Consider the following 21108-nt stretch of genomic DNA (forward strand, 5'->3'; position numbering starts at 1 on the left):
TGTCTCCTTCTCTGGTGTTGTCTCTGTGATCTTTGTCTGCCTGTAGCTTTGCCTTTTCATGGTGATAGGAATAGTTTGCAGAGCTGGGACGAGTGACGGCTGGAAGAACTTCCCTTCTTGTTGGTTTGTGGCCCTCATTTCCTGGGAGAACAGCGACTTCTAGTGGCTTGTGCTGGGCAGCTGCGTGCAGACAGGGTTTCTGCTTCCTGCCCGGCTGGTATGGAGTTTATCTCCGCTGTTGCTGTGGGCGTGGTCTGGTTCGGGCCTCTGCTACAAAGTGGTCGAGTCGCATTGGAGTGGGAGCGGCTGGGAGGCTATTTATCTCCATAAGGGGCCTCCCTGCTCCCTGCAGCCCAGGGGTTAGGGTGCCCAAATATCCCTGGATTCCCTTCCTCTGGATTAAGTGTCCCGCCCTGCCCCTTTAAGACTTCCAAAAAGCACCCGCCAAAACAAAACAACGACCACAAAAAACAAACAAAAAATTTTTAATTAAAAAAAAAAATTTTTTTTAATTAAAAAAAAAAAAATGGTGGCCGCTCGTTTTTCTTTATTCTCTGGTGCCAGCCTCAGGCATCTGCTCACCGGTCTTGCTGCCCTGTTTCCCTAGTATTGGGGTCCCTATCCCTTTAAGACTTCCAAAAAGCGCTTGCCAAAACAAAACAGCAAAAAAAAATGGTCACTCGCTTTTCTGGTGTCCTCCGGCGCCAGGCCACCGGTGCCCGCTCACTGTTCTTGCTGCCCTGTTTTCCTAGTATCGAGGGCCCTGCACTCTGGCCCGAATGGCTGGGGCTGGGTGTTCAGCAGCCCTGGGCTCCGTCTCCCTCCTGCTCTGCCTGCTCTTCTCCCGCCGGGAGCTGGGGGGAGGGGCGCTCGGCTCCCGCGGGGCCGGGGCTTGTATCTTACCCCCTTCGCGAGTTGCTGGGTTCTCTCAGGTGCGGATGTGGTCTGGATATTGTCCTGTGTCCTCTGGTCTTTATTCTAGGAAGGCTTGTCTTTGTTATATTTTCATAGATATATGTTGTTTTGGGAGGAGATTTCCGCTGCTCTACTCACGCCGCTATCTTCCGCCCATCTCTAAATCAAATTTTTATCTATAAAATAATGAGGAACAATTTTTCAGGAAAATATTTGTGTACTCAATTAACAAGGGGACAACTTTATTGTAACTATTATTTTATTAATTTCAATGGATGATTCATGTAAGTGTTTCAATCACTAAAACTTTAAGTTCCATGAGGAAAAGAACCTTCTTTAACTCATCTTTTGCAATTTAGCACAGAACTTGGCATATATAGAGTAAAAAATCAGTGTTGTTTGGACAAAAATATTGAATTGAATTGAATGGATCTGATAAATTACATTGAAATCAAGTGGTTTAATTTTTCCATTCAGTTTTGCATACTAGCCTCTAAGATGCAGTTAATATGGGTGGACATGATAGACGTTTCTCTGATTTCTTCCTTTTCTTTGTATCTTAAGCAAGAATCAGACCTACGCAATGAATAAGGGATACTTGGTCTATGAAATATTTCACTATAAGAATGTCTCAAAGGATGGCCTCAGTTAGTATCACCTTGTTATATCCCTATTCTTTCTTCCTTCAGGGGATCCCTGGGCTGGAACATAGGCATATCTAGATTGCTTTCCCTTTCTTTGCTGTTTACTTGACAGCTGTACTGGGGAATAGTGGCATCCTTTCTTTGATTAAGAGTGAGAGTAGCCTCCATCAGCCCATGTTCTACTTCCTGGCTATTCTGTTGTCTGTTGACCTGGGTCTGTCCATATCCATGATCCCCAAGATGATTGGTATCTTCTGCTTCAACCTGAGAGAAATTCCCTTTGAGGGCCGTCTCATCCAGTTATTCTTCATCCACTTATGCACTGGCATGGAGTCATCTGTGCTCATGGACATAGCCTACGGTCACTATATGGCCATCTGTAACCCTCTCTGCTGTACAATGGTGCTGAATAACAAGGCAATATTCATCGTTGCACTGGTAATCCTATTGAGATCTTTGTTTTTTGCTATGCCATTTGTTCTACTCATCCTACAGTTACCATTTTGTGGACACCAAATTATCCCTCACTCTTATTGTGAGCACATAGGCACTGCCTGCCTGGCCTCTGCCAACATCAGTGTCAACATGATTTTTGGCTTATGTACCATTTCTATCCTAGTGCTTGACATCATAGCTATTGTCATTTACTAACTCCAGATGCTTTGAATTGTCTTTTGACTCCCTTCACGTGAGGCCTGGCTCAAAGCACTCAGCTCCTGTGGCTCTCATGTGTGTGTCATGCTCGCTTTTTACACCCCTGCGTTTTTTTCATTCATGGTCCACGGGTTTGGCCAGAATATACCACGCTACATCCACATCCTTCTGGCCAGTGTCTATGCAGTCATTCCACCTGCTCTCAACCCTGTAATCTATGGTGTCAGAACCAAACAGATTAGAGAATGGTTGCTGAAAGAATTTTCCAAGAAAAATACAAAGCTGATACAGAATCTGATACAGAATTTAAGAAGGGAGTGGCACTAATTTTCTATGTTCAGAATGGAAAGAGGATTTTTTGGACCGTGTGCAGGCCTATCTCAGGGGAGGCCTGTCAGCCTCCTTTTCAAACCAGAAATAGAAAGTTAGGCCCATGTCAAATGCATGAATAAGAGTGTTTTATAATTTTCTATTGTTTGGAATTCAGATCCCTCACAGGGAAGAAGACCCACACTTGGTTCTACCTCCATTATGGCTGGTGCATCACATTTCACAGTCAGTCAGTTTAAAGAAAAATAACAGAAACAGTCAAAAACTATCAAGCCCCTCATATCCTGATGTAAAAAAATAGTTTTGATCCCCACAATAATGGATGCTGCAGTACTTCCCATATACCTACATTTGCTAGCAAAAAGGATGTTATTCTTGACTTTGCCATATTAATGTCAGGATACATGAAACTGATGCTATGAATATGATAATCATGTGAGAAGGGAGGAGATTTTCCATCATGAAAAGAACTGCAGAAAGTTGGCAATCTGGGTAAATGGGTCAACCTTTTTGTTTTCAAGCTGTGTTGTGTTATTTGTTTGATGGAAGAGTTCTTATAGGGTCTGACATATTGATACCTCTTTTTAAACAAACAATTCTTTTCTGAAAGTTTTGTCTCTGTGCCTTCTTTGGCCACTCCACAGAAGGGTTTCACAGCTCTGGAATGTTGAAAGTCTTGTGATATCCCAAGTCCAGCATTGCCCAAGTGTTTGTTTTTGGTTTTGTTTTTTAAGGTAGGACCCTAATTCCATATGAGATCACTCAGTGTTCTCTAGTTCTATGTGACATTATTGACACTTTTCTGTGCAGAATTATCTACAATTCTGTGCAGACAGAATTCAAGGGAAAGTATGTTTGTAAATCCTGGATAAGAAAACTCAATTTTTAACTATATTTTTATTGCAGGGATTGTCAGAGCTCTTAAATAACAATTATTTATTTGGTGCTTTAAGATATTCGTTTAAGAATGCTTCTTAGACCATCCCATGACATTGATATTCTGTATAAGGCACCTTAGAAAAAAATTCCATTTATTCTTATTGCAATAGAAGACACGATGTTATAAATTCTTAGAGGAAGTTTGTATTAACATCACACTCTGAACTTGAAATTGTTTGAAAACAATCAGTTTTTTCCTATAATGCTGTGTTATTATAGGCACAGGTGGCTCTTTCCCAGAGCTCTGTTAGGAGATGGAACTCATCCCTTATCTATCCACTTATTCCACTCATGAATGTCCTCTAATATAAATGGCCCTAATTGTGTCTTGCATGAGTTGGCAAGTGTTCACTCTGTCTTTATGTTTTGGCTTATTTGTGGAGAATTGATATTTAGCCTCTTAAAAGTTTGGTACATTTCACCAAAGCAGCATCTGGGCATGGAATTTTCTGTGTTAGAAGGTTGCTAACTGCAGATTCAAGTTCTCTAATAGGTAGAAGGCTCTTCAGGTGGTCTGTTTTTTCTTATTGTTGCTGTGAATGTTCCCAGTGCATGCAGCATGGTCCTCACATTCCTCTAGCTTTGCCCAGTGTTCCAGGCGTGGGCTAATGAGTCAGAGAGTGTTTCTCAGTGCTACCTCACTATCAGCCTGAGCTCTTCCCTTTGTTCCTGTGCCACAGATGAGGTCCCTTTCCATGATTTCCATACTCCCTCAGGAGTAGAGCACTGTATGTGTTACTTGAACCCTGCAAGTATGGTGGTGGGAACTGGTGGATATATTCTAACTGTGCTAGTTCAGCCTCAAACTTAGGCAGGTGTTGTGTTCTTGGGTCTTGAAAGCGGAGCCTTTTTAGTGAGTCTGCTCCTCCCCTGGTACAGCAGGAGGCTTCTGATGCACCTGCCTTACTAGGTGAGTTGTCGCTCCCACCTTCTAGTAGTTGCTGCTCCCCTCTAGCAGGTGCTCCCCTCTCCGTGATGGAGTCCTTCTCTCAGACTTTCTCAGGTACCTGTTCCAAAACCCCAAGTGGGTATGAATTCCCCTTTGTGTCATACAGATGATTCCCAGCCGTTCTGCATTCTGATAAGGCGCACACTCAGCTTTAGGGAATTAGTTTAAATATTTTCGTAAGTTCTCTTTATTGGCTCGCATGGCACCTGGCTCTACCCTTGGTAAGCACACAATCCTGTTACACCTTTCTTTGGAGTTGCTTGTCTTTCCTTAGATTTTTGGGTTAATTTGTTGTTCTGTGATTTCAACTCTGTATCAGGTCCAAGAAAATTGTGACTTTTAAAATTATATGGCATATTTTTATATTTTTGAGTGATGCTCTTTCCAACTTTCTATATTCCAAATGAAAACATAAGTCCTGGCAGGAATTTTAAATCATGTTGTAAACTCTGAGTCAAAGGATATCTTTGTGTACATTCTTAGTTTTCTACAGCTATTGTTTCTCAGAGCATGGACTGTGGACCACTGAATCATAGATATCTAATATGATTGATGAAAAGCAAATGTTATGGGATCCACCAAAAAGTTTGGGATCTGATAGACTTACAGTGGGTCTGAGCAACTGTATTTTAAGAGGCTTCAAGCTTTCTAACTTTTGAAAACTATCATTCTAGGAAGTTGATTATTAATCAAATTAGTTGATTGTCTGAGAAAGTGGGATAATCTTTAAGAAGTGATATGGCTGAATGCAGAATTGGCTAACCCAAAACTGAATACAAGCCCTCCTCCAACACACACACACACACACACCTCTGGCTTGACATCATCTAGAGAGAACTTTGTTTAATTATCTATCTGATATTCCTGATTTCCTATTTTTTGGGGACTGTTTTCTGACTTTCTTAACTCTGTAGCCTTGGCTGATGATATATTTTCTACTTTTATCATAGCACCTGTCACACTGATAAATCACAGTGCAATGTAACTAAATATATGTAGTGGTTAACAATGTAAACCTACTGCCAAACACCCTCAGTTCAGATCCTGGCTTGACCATCTTGCAAACATAGGAAACCCAACTAATTTCTCTATACCTCAGTTTCCTTATTTGTAAAATGAGGACATTAATATTACAAATCTTGTCAAGTTAGCATGAGAATTTAATGGATTAATGTCTGTAAAGAACTCAGAAGGGACTGAGAATGTACACATTATGTAAGTGTTAGATGCTATTATACTGAAAAGAAACTTAAATGTCTGAATCGGTTTTATCAAATAGAGCAAAATGTTTCTCCCATACTCTGATACTCATGTATTATAAAACCCATTATTCACTCTGTGATAGGGAGAAGCTGTAGTATATTTCAAAATTTGGTAAGAATAAACTGAGTAAGCTTAATTAATAATCTTACTCCCCTCCCTCAAGTCCCATGGGGAGACTTCCTGGGGAGTCTTTCTAAAGAAGTCATGTGTTCTTTTATGTTCCTCCATGTGTAAGTCTTCTGTTTTGATCAGAAACATAAGCCTAACTCTGGGGTTTAGTCAGAGTGTTCACTGACTCTCAACCCAGACTCCGAAAGTACCTTCATCCCTAATAAACATATCTTGAACTCACCTCTATCATGCCATTTTTAAATCTCAATCTTTTCAGAAATCATATGGGAAAGAAAGGATATATTTATTGTCTGCACCTCTGAAACTGGAAACTGATTACAAACCTTGCCTTACACATTTCTGTGACCCTGTGAGTTCTGGTCACTAATTAAAACATTGGCTAAATGGACCTAAACTGAGGGTGGTTATGGAAGATGGAATTAAGAGTAGCAACAATGTTGACACCTAAGCCTGTGAGAAGCTGTGTTCCTGAGAGTCCCAATCAATGGTTTAGTTACATATGGTATCATCATTAGATTATAGGAAAATCACAGCTTTAGAGCTAAACAGATGTCAAATCCTAGCTCCTCTACTCACTAGTCCATTGCATATGAGCTTGTTGAGCTATTTGTCATAAAATATTTATGATAATTAGCTCTAAAAATTGTGAGGGTTAAGTGATCATGCATACAAAGCACTCAATAAAGAGCTTAGAATGTAGTAAATGCTTAACAAATGTTGATCCTCTTTACACTTTTACTTGAAGGGTGAAATACTTAAGTAAATTATTTTCAACTAATTTTTCTGAGCCTCAATTTGCACAGCTGCAGCTCAGTTTTAACTGCATCTAAGAATTCCTACCCTCACTAAAGTTTGCCTTCTATAGCATTTCATTTAAACAAAAGACTACAACATGTAGTTTTTTTGTGTCTGACTTTTATCATTTAGTATAATGCGAGATTTATCTAAGTAGAACTACAGAACATCAAAGAAAGCAATAGGATTTAATGGCAGTCAGCAAGAAAAGATAATTACCTACAAATTAATGACAACTTGTCCAAGAACAGATTTTTTCAAAGTAATAACAGATTCCAGAAGAATGTAAGACAATGACTTCAAAAGGATAAGAAGATGTATTAACTGGAGAATGGAATCATGTAGCTAGAAAAGTGTCATCTTAGAAAGGGGTGAAATAAAGAAAACTTTGGATGAATAGATAACAATGAAGCTAACACCAGGAGACTCTCACTAAGAAGGTGGTGGAGAGGTACCTGAGAAAGGACATTTATTTAGTCAAGAAGGAAGGACTGGGGCAAAAGAGGGAAATTTTTAAATCTGGTAGTAAGTTAAATGGTAAACCAAAGATATGTGACAATATATCTATTGATTTTAAATATTTCTTGTTTTTAGCCTCAGATGATTCTTCATAGCTTTATGTTTGTTTTGTGTTTTTTTAGAAAACAATATTTTAATATTTCAATAGAGTCCTACGTGGTAATATATCTTCCTCGGTGTACTGATTTTTACAACATAGATGTTATCTTTGGATGAGTTACTCCCCACAGAAAAACCCCACCCTCTGACCAGTAAAAGAGGATCTTGATGAAGAAGGCACACATTCCAAGATAGATAAAGTTCATTCATATATTACTCAACAAAATTAATTTAGTTCAGAGGCTTTGAAAACCTGAAAAATTTAAGAAACCTGTTTCGTATCTTCTTGGTCCTTACCCCATAGATGATAGGGTTCACCATGGGTGGGATCAGAAGATAGATGTTGGCCACAAATATGTGGATGTGAGGAGCCACATGGTGCCCAAACCTGTGGGTGAAAAAAGAAAAGAAGGCTGGAGTATAGGAAACTAAAATAACACAGATATGGGAGCCACAGGTGCCCAGCGTCTTGAGTCGAGCATCCTTGGATGGGAGATGGAAGACAGTGTGGAGTATGAGGACATAAGAACAGATGATCAATATGAAGTCTACCCCTCCTGTAAGGAAGGCAACAATGAGGCTGTAGGCTCTGCGGATCCTTGTATCAGCACAGGCAATCTTGATGAGGGCCATGAACTCACAGTAGGTGTGGGAAATGATATTGGTTCTGCAGTAGGGGAGCCAGCGGAGCAGGAAGGGGTGAGGACTAAGCAGTGCCATGCCCCGGAATACGATAGCCAGGCCCATCCCCCCAATTACAGTATGTGTCAGAATAGCTGAGTGTCTCAATGGTTTACAAACAGCTACATAGCGGTCAAAAGCCATGGCTAGGAAGAAGCCAGACTCCATGGAGGAGCAAGAGTGAATCAGGAACACTTGGGTGAGGCAGGCTTCGAAGCGGATCTCTCCATCATGGAACCAGAAGAGGCTGAGAAGTTTGGGCACAGCTGTAGTACACACAATAAGGTCAGCCACAGCCAGCATGCAGAGGAAGAGGTACATTGGCTCTTGGAGGCTGGAGTCTGTCTTGATGATAAACAGAAGAGAGCAGTTTCCCAGTAGGGCCAAAAGGTAGACCACACAGAAGGGGATGGAGACCCAGATATGCGCAGCCTCCAGTCCAGGAATGCCAATGAGAATGAAGGTTGATGGATAGACATCAGTCTTATTGTATGCTGACATAACAATCATCGAATATTTTAACTTTCTCTTCATAGATTTTCCTCTAAAGCAAACAAATAATAGCATAAATTTTGAAATCTCTGCTGGGTTAAGTAAGCCAAAATGCAAGGAATTTCAGTTCATGGAGTAATTACAATGTCTGTATATATTTAGATAGAAATTATCTCATCTGTGTTTCAGATATTATTTCAGAGTTATAATTTGCAACAGGGTTGATCTATACATGCTATATGAGGGAAAACAGCTAAACACCAAAAATTGGAATGAAATCTATGAAAATCCAAAACCTTGTATCCAATGAGAAGAAAGTGCCATCAGGTAAAAACTGAAGAATGTGTAAGTCACAGGTTTGGAGGACTCAGTAAGAAATAGCAGACTTGTAAGACACAAATTAGAATGAGATGGGAGGGATGATAGGACGTTCTGAATAGAATATAGATTTCCTTCTTTTTAAGGTTTTAGTCATAACAGTTTTGGGATGTGGCAGTTTACAGGGTTTAGCTTTGAGACTGGAATTCCAAAATTTGTTTCATGGTGTGGAATGACCAGAACGAGATTCTTTCACATGAACATGGGACTCCTTTGGGATGATGATGGGAGTGGGCCTGATGACAGAGTGTCGGCAAGTAAACAGCTTCTTGACTCTCCACTGGCCCCAGAATTCATGTTTGCTCCTGATCTTAGCAGGCAAGAATTATATTATAATTATAAACTCTGTTCTGAGCTCCATTCACTTTTTACATGTATCCTCTTAGTCAACCAACTTTGTGAGTTGCTGTTTAAGTTCACCCACAGGCAGTCTACCTCCTCCAAGTTTTCCTTCATAATTTTTCATTTGCACTGCATACTTCCCCTGCATTAGCTGATCCCATACATTCAGCATCCCAGCCCATACTGTGATTTGCTGATTTTGCTTGTTCCATTTCTTAAGACAATTAGAACATTTTGAAAGTCATACTGCTTCCCTAATGGACTCTTTTTCATTTTGTTATTTTTAGACACACAGTTGATACTGTTTCAGAGCCACTCCTTTTATTCTACCCACTATTGTAGATATTTGCAGATAATGGAGTCTTTGTGATCAGGAAAAATAACCCTTAATTCAGTGTGCATTGAAATAGGATTTGAGTATATATTGCAGAGTGGACATCAATACTGATTTACAATGATGACATGTATTTTTACCTTTTAATTTCTTGTTGAAGTTTTAGGCCCAAAATTTCTGCTTCCTTTGGCTATTTGGCCTTCAAGTTCCCTAGGGATGGTTGTTCTCTTTTGAGCATGTAAACAGCTGGATACATAGTTCAGAGAACTTTGGAAAACCTTCTGAATTTCTTTCTGAATCATGATACAAATTGGGATGTAAGAGGAATGCAGGGAAACAAGATTACTGGGAATTTATGTAATAATGCAATAGGTAAATTTTTATAGAAGCTTAAAGTGAGTCAGTTGTTTTCTTGAGAACATTCATGTATTACCTCATAAATTCTATCCCCGTTTTAAGGAGAATTTAAGTAAATTCTGTAAGTTTAAACAGCTGCTGATAGACTTGGTTTCTAGCCTGCACACTGATTCTAGGGCCCCATTCTTAACTGTTGTGATAAATTGCCCTACTAATGTGAAGTCTACTTCAAAGAGGTGCAGGATGGTTCTGTATCTAACATTAAAAAATGCCATCATCATTACTTTGATTATGAATACTGAGTGAAAAGCCACTGTATTTTAAAATTCCGTAAAGGAGCTGGACTGAATCTAAGCCTTTCTCTTCCAAATGAACCCTCCTGCAGTGCACTTCACTCTCAGCCAATGAGCTCCTACCTCAGAGAGAAAATTACCATTTGTTATCAGAGAAAAGCTCCCCCAATCTTACCCTGCCCCACTATTACATTTATGTATACATCCACTGAGATAACGCATTTCTACATACTTTCTTTTTTTTGTCCTAAAATGAATCTTTATAACCATTTTTCTATATTCTCCAGTCCATCAGTATTCTCATTTTTCTCATACTCTTTAACCTAACTTTCACTCTATTTGCTCTATCCCATAGCACAATTTAAATATGTTTTACCAATCACATAAACTAGATCTTATCCTTACTTGCACTTAGGAAATCAAAAATTAAAATGAATATGATACAATTCATGCATTACATTTTTAAGCAACAGAGTACCAAGATTGTTGATAACAAGTGTTAATGAGGTTTGGGTTAAAATCATTATGCACAACTGATTGGAGAAAATCAAACTACCTTTTAGAGGAAAATCATACAGTAGCCATTACTACTAAAAAAAAAAGGCAGAACATTTTAACTACTTGCCATCCTAGGGAGTAATGTTCACATGGAAGTAGATACAGTGATTCTTATTGCAAAACTGTCAATAATATAATAAAAATTGAAGGATTAAAAAATTTTGGACATCCAAAATGGCTAAAGGTACTATTAAGTTTAAAAATCTGTGACATGCATATTTTTATTATGGAATACTCAGAAGTGCTTACAGTAAAGTAGATTTATATAAATTGACATAGAAAAACATCCAAATGAGAAAATGAAGCAGAAATTTGATTTTTCCATTAATATTGAAACACATGCAAAAATAAAACATATATTCATGTGTACAGGTGTGTGTGTATACATAATAAACACATTTATACTGAGAATTTTATAAACACAGGAAACAATCTAAATACATACACACCCAACTTAGGAGAGTCTAAAATAGATGGATGGAAAGGAATACAGATAGTATAACTTAGCTGTATCACTATGGTTCAACTTTTTTAACAGTGCCAACTTATTCTATATATTCATGTGCTACCTGTATAGTTTAAGGTAAGCAAATAATGCAGAATTATAATTCTATTCATCAGAAACAAATGAAAACTAAGAAATTGCAAATGAGATGTGGCCTTCCATGTCTTGTTAAATATTGGTAAATTTTTCAACCTCTTGAAATACCTTTTCCCATATTTCTCTGCATAGAGAATTGGTCATCTGTTCAATTCATGAAGGAAGTAATGCCTCACACATAAAAACCTTCAGTAACTTGGTTGGAACTGAAGACTCTATTCACCTCTCAGCTCCTCCGAGATTATTTTTCTGGGAACTTCTTTGAACCATCATTGACACCCCTCGTCAGCATCCCCATGGTATGTGCACTTACCTGCCTTCTTTCTCTTGTCAGATAGTATTTTATATTTTTGCTTATCTATCTCTTCTATTATATTACAAATTCTTATTTAGAAAAGGCCTTGTATTTTTATATATTTGCTTGGGAAAGGGAGAAGATAACAGGGTGTTATTATTTTTCTGGTAAATAATTTCCACATAAATTGAAGACAACCAGTGGAAGTCACTATAAATTTATTATAGCCCACACTATCCCCAAATGCTGTGGTGCATTAGCAGTTTCCTAATTATAATACTGAATCTTTCAGACATACCCAGGGATTTATCTCCAACAAAATGGATCTCTGTCAGCATTTTGTTCCTTGTCTGACTATAAAATGGAGGAAAAAAAAGGGAATGGAGAGAAAGAAACTCACATACATTTTTGGGGAGGAATAAAATAAAAAATCTATAACATCTTTTGGCTAAATTCTACATCTATATCCATCTCTTTACAAAAATAAAACAAATCAACATGAATTGGCATATATTAGGTACTGTATTATTCACATTGCAGGCATTATCCCATTTAGCCCATGAGGGAGTTTCTGGGTAGATAATCACACTTGTAACACAAATGTTTAAAAAGCAAGCTAAGAATGTTCATTTAAGTTCCCCAAAGCTATGAATTCCAGGAGCTGGAATTTGAATCCAACTACATTACAAAGTTTGTAATCTTTACACTAACCCTTAGGAGATGAGTACTCCACAGGGTTTTGCAAATGTAAAATGGTAGTGCATTTAAGACTGCTTTAAGTAGCATCATATTGCCCAAATATCATAGATCTGCTTAGAGTACAGGACTGATACACCTGTACTCCCATCCTTTCCTTCTTCAGCTTGCCTCTGATGGACTGAACCAAGCAGAGACGCTCATGCATAAATTTATTCTCAAGGAAAGTTGCAGCCTCATCCCTACCAATAACTGAATAAAACAAAGGCAGTTTTTATAGGGACCACAAACCCAAATGGGCTCACTTGCTCCAGGAAGTCTTACACAAGCCTGTTTTTGAGCCTATCTGCTCTGACTAGAGCTTGAAACCTTCTTTGGGGATACTACCTACCAAGCTAGAGTGTCCATGAAGGAGAGTGGCTGCATGTTGCCTCACCTCACCAGGTGTTCTGTGGGAGGGGGATCGGAGCCTACCTGGTCTGAGGAAGACCGGTTCTCTTAAGAGTGACAGCTTTCCAAAGGAGCTCAGTTATAGGCATGTCTCGGGCTCCCATGGGCCTGTAGGGGGAGTAGGCTCTCTGTGGTGTCAGAGAAAGAAGCCATTGCAAGCTGATGATTTGAGTTGAGAACTCAGGGCTTGAGTCTCAGAATTGTCGGTTCTTAAATTATCATACATATGTATCCAAAAAGGAAAGACATTGTCTAAGTCCTTCATTTAAAATAATGCCATAATAATGAAGAAAATAATAATAATAATGAAGAAAAACTAACATCAACTGTGTCACCTTGATATTTGGTTTAATTTTATTCCATGATTTTTATATTATATGATTTTGAATATTTAAATATTAGGCTTTATAAGTTGATATCATAATCTAAGTTTCATGTTGTGATGTATACCTTATATTTTAATAATTCATCAGAATTTCATAGAAAATTTATTTAATTATATGAAATAAAGTGGGATTTGGTGAAAACTGACTTGCATCTCAACACTAATGTGGAAAATCTGACATCTTTAAACAGTCAAACCTTTCAGCCATCTAGATTAACTGTGCTTTTACAAGTATTCCAGAGCCCTTTGAGGGTGTTTAACAATTTTTAAATCATTTTTGTGCCAATTTCACCAAGTTTTAATTGTATAATTTGGAATTTTGTTTTTATATTTAATTACAATTGACCCTTGAATGATCTGAAAGTTAGACACACTGATCCCCATGACATGGAACATCAATGTATAACTTTTGACTCCCCCAAAACTTAACTACTAATAGCCTAGTGTATTTAAAATGGGTCAATTAACTTCAGATGCAACAGAGTAGAAAAGTGGAACAGAAATGGGGTGGTTTGTGTAAGATCCAACAGAGAAAGAGAGCAAGCAGGGTGTGAATTAGCTGCTCTACTGGCCTCTGCCAGAACTGACCTGTGCCTGCAGGGGGAGCGGGCCCCAGCTGGGAGGGGAGCTGACACAACCCTCTCCCTGGCTTTGCTTCCCATATACCCACGTCTGGATAATACCCTGATTGTCTTACAGAAACTGTGATCATAATCAGTTTTGTTCCTCTGGAATCCTCCAATGATACAATTTGATAAGACACTTTTAACTACAAAACAATTGCATATAATGAATGAATGAATGTTTTGAAAATATTCTATCAGATGCCTTAAATAAGGTACATGAGAATATATAAGAACAGTTTAGGTAACTGAAAATAAGAAACTCGGTTTCCTCAGAATATAATTTCTATCTAGTCTTCAACATGTTTGCCATGTGTCTTAAACTCTTAAAATCATGACTGCCTCAGATTTACAATGAGGAGATATTATCTCTTATTCAGACAGATGTAAGGTTTATGTGTTGTTACATATATGTGTGCAGGAGGGGGAGCTGTTTATATATGACATGAGTAAGACATGCATTATCTTTTCCTTATTTCCATTCTCTTTCCATTTCAGCTTACTTAGCCCCCCTATAATGATGTCAAATATAATATATACTATGTAATATATGTACATTATATGTACACACACAACATACTAATACACAGCTAATTTGTTGAGATTTTATAAAAACTTGATTGTTTCAAAATTATTAAGGGGAATTGAAAAATAATTTTTTTCCCCTAGCTCATTACAAATTGCGTCCATATTTTTCATGTATATGTTTAGCATTACCTCTTAGTCTTTAAAACAGGAATTGTTAAATGTGGAAATAATTCTCAACATAATTTTTTTTTCTCTTCCTCCATGTGTAATGTGAGGAAAGTTATCTCCACAATCTTTTGTCTTCTCAGCTCATATTCTCCCAATCTTAGTCATATGTTCCTCTTCCTAACTTTCCTTATTCTAATTTCTTGCATCAGCTATGTGATAACACCATCTCTGAAGTGCCTTTATTATCAGCTATTTCAAGTCTTCCAGATGAGTTAATTTTATTTCTTAAATAGCTCTTAGGTATTTTCCTTTCTGTCTCTGATGCTACCATCTTGTTTAGTATTTCTAATGACCAGTGAAATTGTATGTGGACTTTTGCTGCATTCTCCATGACAAACACCTCTCCCAGCTTCAGTTTTCCTACTAAACATCCTTCTTGGTCTTTGCTTTGTAGAGATATGCCTATTCCTTGGTAAACTCCTTAAATCCAATTATAATACTTTATAAGAGTACTTTTCTCTCCCTTCCCCATTCACTAAATATTAATTTCACACCAATTTTCTGGCATTTGTATTTTAATTTTTAAAATCTACCATTCAAAAGCATCTCATTTCAGAAAAAGAAAAATATTGGTTCACATGGGAGTTAATTTCTGTTCATCAGCAAATTCTAGGGTAATTTCCCTCACACAAATACTCACTTTTCTTGTTTCCTGTGCACTTATGCTTAGTTCTTTTACTTACAACTTAATATTATGTACTACTAATAATAACATAACTTATAATAACTTATAATAATGTTATAATATTATTCCTTGTCCTCCAGACCATATGAAATTTGATACTCCTTTATCCATTTAGTAACTCACAGTGTGACTCACACAGCTACTCAATAAATGTTTGCTGAATAAATCAACCTAAGGAAGGATGGAAAACTCAAGTGCCTATTATTAGACATGTTCAAGAAAGTCAGCATTAGGTGTAATTATTGGTTTGCCTTATTGTTGCCAAAGAAATGATATAGAAACAGGTTGTAGAAAGATATTATATTGCATCAAGATTTGAATAAATGATTTAATTCTAAATATAGTGAGTAAATGTGCAGAGCACATCTTCCCAACCCAATCAATTTATTCATGAAATATGGAATATAAATTGGCAGATTATTTGTGACAAGTGGTTTTAACATTACATAACAATTGTCTTAAACATGTTTACAATCAGCATCCTGGCTAGGATGTCTGTTTGCAAGCAAAAGAAAATTGTAATATGAACTTACTTAAACTATAATGAAATACGTGATTTTACATAACAACAAGCCCAGTAGAAGGACAGGATCCAAAGTTGGTTCTTTCAGTGGCCCAAAGTGTAATTCAGTTTTTCTTTAGGTTCATAGGAATTTTCTTGCAACATGGACATTGGACTCTTCCTGTCATGACTGGTTGTCCAGAATTAGGCCTTATGCCTATTTTTAAACACACCAGTGATAAAGGGATTAGATTTACTATTACTGCTTTACAATAATTATCTTAAGTGAAATAAATAGTTAGTGTTCAAGATAATACCCAATTTATGAATTGACAATTTCTAAAGGCATAGTCTTCATTAACTGTAATTTACTTATTAAACAAATAATAATAAAGAGCATACACAATGACAGGTATCTGAGGATGAAGATGCAAATGTAATAAGATAAATATGGTTCCTCTAATAAACAAAAACTTACTGTGTAAACTTACAGAGAGTTACATATAATTACAGTTATGTACTTATTAGTACCATATACATAGTACTACTTGCAATTGTAAAATATTAGGGAAATATGTAGTAATGGGGGATGATTAAGTGAGCATATATTATATGCATTAATAAAATTTGATACAGAAAAGGTTTCAATATTTTATGTTGAGTGAAAATCGAAAAGTATAGTCACAATTCTTTTTTGAACAAATACATGGGAAAACATTTTAGTTCTTAGTGATTTTTTACAAACATATATGTATTTTGTTTTTATTTATATATTTTTTATTTTTCAAATTGACTAAAATGAGAGGTATCATTTTAAGATAAAAATTATAAAAGTAAAATTAAGTGTAAGTATCAAACTGAAGTTGACTGCTGAGGAGTAAAAGTGGTGTAATTTAATGAAACAGTATTTGTCTTATGAATTTTACAATCTGGTGTATAAAATTCAATCACAATTTCCTTAATAAGGTTTCCATTGAGTCTCCTTCCTCTGTTATTCTCAAGCCCCATATTTCTGTTTTCTTCCTGGTAATTTTTTTTTTGTAAAGGGAAAATAAATATCTTTGCCTTTCACTTAATTATTTTATCAATCCAATTATGACATTAAATGAACTATTTAATGGACTTCACCTCATTGCACTGCCAGTTCTCATCTGTTGCATATTTATGTAATCTATTTTTAAAAACTGGATTCCAAAGATATATTCAAACTCTCAGTCTTAGAGATCATGACATACTTGTCTGCTTCCTTTCCATCCTCTCTGTTCCCTGCCTCCATACTCCTCTGTCTCCCAACTTTTTAATTCCTCCCACTCTCTTTTTCTCCTCGCCACCTTCTCTTTTACTCAGTGCTCCATTTTTTTGAAACCTACATACATCCTTTAACATGTGTTTGCACGCACACAAATATCATGTGTCATCTGTAGGTTGGACTGTCACACACACACGCGTATGTATATGTATAAATGTATCATGCAAGCATACATTTATACCCACAATGTTGAGAGAATTTACAAAATAGAAACTATTTCTGGCATGTAACTTCTTCCAACATGGCCAGTTTTAAGTTACCAGCAGTTTAACAAACCAGATTCAAAATTCCTTAACCTTGAGAGCCTTTAACAAAAGGCTGTGACACCTTTACAATTGCACAATTAAGGCCATGGCTATTTAATCAATATGTATAAGCTATGAACACATAAAAATCCTTCCCCATTGAGAATGTAAATTGGAATGGAATATTATAATCTCAAACATAATTACCCTTTATCCTACATGCTAGTCTACTTTTTTCCTTTGAAATGACTTATTTTGTTCAAATCAAAAGTCATTTTTTCAACAAATATTTAATAAGAAACATTTCTCAGTATCTTGTGTCTGATACTAAGGTACATGTAAGGATTGGTGAGGGTTTGGGGATTTTGCTCTCTAGCAGATAAGGCATGTCAGCATTCCACTGTTTTATGTTCCAAATGGAAGAGGAAAGAGGGTACAGTCAAGCTGTACATAAAGATACATTGATTCCTCTAGGCATAGAATAACTGAGTACATTCTAGGAAAATAGAAAGAAAATATTATAAGCATTATATGTTTCATTTGGCTTCAGTGAATTTGCCATGTGCATTTTAACAAGACTCAATACAATCTGGTAGGTACACAGAAATCATTTTTTCTCCTGATGGTGCTGACACCTCTTGTGCCATTATGATTTTTTTCCATGTTTTCAGTCATCACTCATTTCTTGGCTTAAATACTCACTTCACCCCTTTTTATTCTCATCTTCTGATTCATGCAGATAGAGTATAGTTTTTTTTGGTCTTGTTTCCTGTCTCCAAAATTCCACACAATATCAGTCAAGTATGAAAATCTTAGGAACACAACATGATGTCTCTTAGGAAAACACTGTGATGTCTCTGCTTTTTGTTTTACAATATTTCTGTTAGGTTAATCCATTTTGTATGTCATTATAGTTCAGTTGTATTTGCTTGTTAGTGTTTTATTATGTGTTGTTTTATTTCTTCATAGATAGTATTTTCTTTAAGGAATAAACCCAATTAATTTATATATTCTCCTGTTGTTGGAGTTTGAGGTTTTTCCACTACTGTGATTAAAATCACTATGAACATTCTCGTGTATGTGTTTTGGTGAACATAAGCACTTATTTCCTTTAGATAATTACTCAGGAGTGATTTCTGGTTCACAGGGAATATTTTGAATAGACACATCCAGTTCCTAAACTAGTAAGTAGATGCTGTCTATCTTTATGGAAACTTGGAATTAGCAGTCCTATTTTCAGCCATACTGGATAGGTTGGAGAGTGTCTAACTGTGGTTTGAATTAGCATTTTCCTGATGAAAAAAGTGAGGAAAAAATTTTCTTATATTCATCAGATATTCTCTTCCTTTGAGGTACCAGATCAAGTTTTTGTCCTTACCTTTTATATTGAGTTGCTTGTCATTTCATTATAGATTTGTAGTAAATTCAACACACGATTTTAATGCATTAATAATATAAGTGCTTCAATTGATATATTCAACTGAAATATCATATTGCAGCCTGTGAATTTCCTGCTGGTTCACAACCTTAAGCTTTTATAAGCAGTGTTCTTGTATTTTTCTATGATTAAGTAGTATAATCTTTTTATTTTTTTATTCATTACATTGAAAAATACATTTGATTTGTTACTTTGTAATATTTGGACAAGACACATCTTTCCTTTCTTTGGCTTCCATATAGTTCATATCTCTAAATATACTTCATATTATTTTTTTATGTTAAATTAATGTTTATTAACTTACATTTAAAGCACTGTATGGAAAAGAAATGAGAGACTTTGTCTTATTTGATAGCCATGATATATTAATAAATTATTGATGACTGCTAAGACATGTATGTGGGAAGGGGAGATACAGGTATTTGTAATTAATACCCGAGACATGCATTGCTATAATATCTAAAAAAAAAGGATGCAAAATTCACCCAATAAGAGATTCTATTCACTTCATATAAAGGTCTGATATGATTAGTTTTATATCTTTGACTTCTGATTGACAGTACATGTTGGGGGAGGGGCCTGGAGTGGGGAGTGAAATGGAGGGGATGTCTTCCTCCACATCAGTCCTGTCCTGGGAGCAGATAATGGGATCTTTCTTAGGAGACTCTGAGGTATTAGTCCTGGTTCATACAGGGGATTTGCGTTGGCTTTGTTTTCAGACAGGCCCCCCTGTCTGAAGTATTCTGAGTATGATTAGTATAAAACTTCACTCCCTTTAGTAGATGCACAAGAGCTTTCCAGCCCTAGACCTGTTGGAGGTGAGTTTCTTATTACATGTGTAATGTGGATGGACAGTGATCAGACATTCTTGTCTAACAAGCAACAGACTACAAATAAATTTACTAAGCTAATATACACTGTCTCACTAGTGTAGAAAGATTTCCTGACTGAAAGAGGTCTTTACTATATTATGCTATGGCATCTTCAATTAAAAAAAAATCTATAAACGGAATTCAAGTGGTGGTATAAGTGATTATCTCCCCTTTCAGTGGTAATTGTGTATTATGAAATGTACCTCTTAAAAAATAAGTCATCATTGGCCCAGAGTGAAGTACAGGTTTATAAAGTTGATTACAAAGAGGGAAGCAGAGAAGTAAGAAGACAGGAGATGGACATTACCCACAGTCTTGCAGGATTTATGGGCTGGGATCTTTATTTTTTTCAATGCCATTAAAAAATATTTCTCAGAATTTGGACATTTGTCTCTCACTTTTCTTGGGAGTCAATTAGAGCTGAAATGACCTTCCTTCCTTCTTTCCTTCACTCCTTCCTTTGTTTCCTTCTCTTTTTTCTTTCCTTCCCTCTTTTCCTATACTCCTCTGTCCCTTCATTATTTTTTCAATTTTATTTCTGTCTTGTCGTGGCTTACTTTTTTCTTTATGAAGAAGAAATAAAGAAGAAAGAGATGGAGAGAGAGACTAGAGACAGCGCGCGCGCGCGCGCGAAAGAGAGAGAGAGAGAGAGAGAGAGAGAGAGAGAGAGAGAAACTACAGTGTGGTAAATTAGGAGTATGGATTTCTTAAGCCTGATGTTGGCCACATCATTGTCAGAGGAAACATGTCTTTACCGCTTTCAAAGCTTCTCTTTTTCACTACTCCCCCCAAATCTCTCACACACAGACAAGGAAAGGTAGAGTTATTGGATATCTTGGAATATTCCTGAGAATTTGGCAACAAGTAGAAACTTTGGGATTCTTTATTAGTTTAATTCCCATCAGAATACTATAGCAAAGGGATGCATTTCTCTCCTGGAAGTGATTTCCAGCTGCATTATTTCCCATCTTTGTGTAACTATTTTCATATCTGATGCATAGTACAGTGTGTCTGTGGGAATATATGAGAAGATATGAAAGGTGAATTAATGAAGTATATTTTCTAAATACATAGAACTGTAAAAACTGGTACTGAACAAACTGATTTAAGAAACCCTGCTGGGTTTTCTGTCATTCTACATGTTTAAGTACACCTATTTTCTTATATGTATTGTCATGTTCTGTGTGCAGTATCTGTGATTTTGTGTTGATGTGTTTAAGTAAGGTGTACTCTGTCTTTGAAGAAGGATGGTATCTCAGTGTAAACATAAGCCCCTTCATGTTTTTTAAATTCATTCCAGGTTTTTTATTAGAAGCAAATGAATGCAAGATATTAATGTCCAAAACCTCAGAGGGAGACTTTTCATAAAATTAATGTTCCTTCCACTTGAAGATAACTGCTCCATCTATGCCTACATCTGATTTTGAACTTGTTTTAGCATCAGCTTTTGTAATAAGAGAGAAGAAAAATAAAGATTAAAATTAAGCCTATTAGAGAAGTTTTGAGCTGTGCATTTATAACTCTTATTTTTCCTCCTAGAGGTGGTCAACTACCTCTCTCTTCTCATCAATGGCAAG

The 21108-nt window shown here is 36.6% G+C and overlaps 1 protein-coding gene and 1 pseudogene across 1 annotated transcript; one reads left to right on the plus strand and one right to left on the minus strand.

Moving 5' to 3' along the window:
• The first annotated feature begins 1541 nt into the window (after positions 1–1541).
• LOC118912072 (olfactory receptor 52E1-like) lies at positions 1542–2540 on the plus strand (annotated as a pseudogene).
• Positions 2541–7470: 4930 nt separating this feature from the next.
• LOC118912185 (olfactory receptor 52D1-like) lies at positions 7471–8454 on the minus strand. The gene has a single exon (XM_036884977.2). It carries the CDS (start codon positions 8452–8454, stop codon positions 7471–7473), a length of 984 nt encoding a protein of 327 aa, XP_036740872.2.
• Positions 8455–21108: the final 12654 nt, after the last annotated feature.

This window comes from Manis pentadactyla, chromosome 9 (genome assembly GCF_030020395.1).
Source record: "Manis pentadactyla isolate mManPen7 chromosome 9, mManPen7.hap1, whole genome shotgun sequence".
Lineage (NCBI taxonomy): Eukaryota > Metazoa > Chordata > Mammalia > Pholidota > Manidae > Manis > Manis pentadactyla.

Bases quoted from the DNA above. Each gene is read 5' to 3' on its own strand.
- LOC118912185 (XM_036884977.2), bottom strand. From the start codon at position 8,454: ATGAAGAGAAAGTTAAAATATTCGATGATTGTTATGTCAGCATACAAT.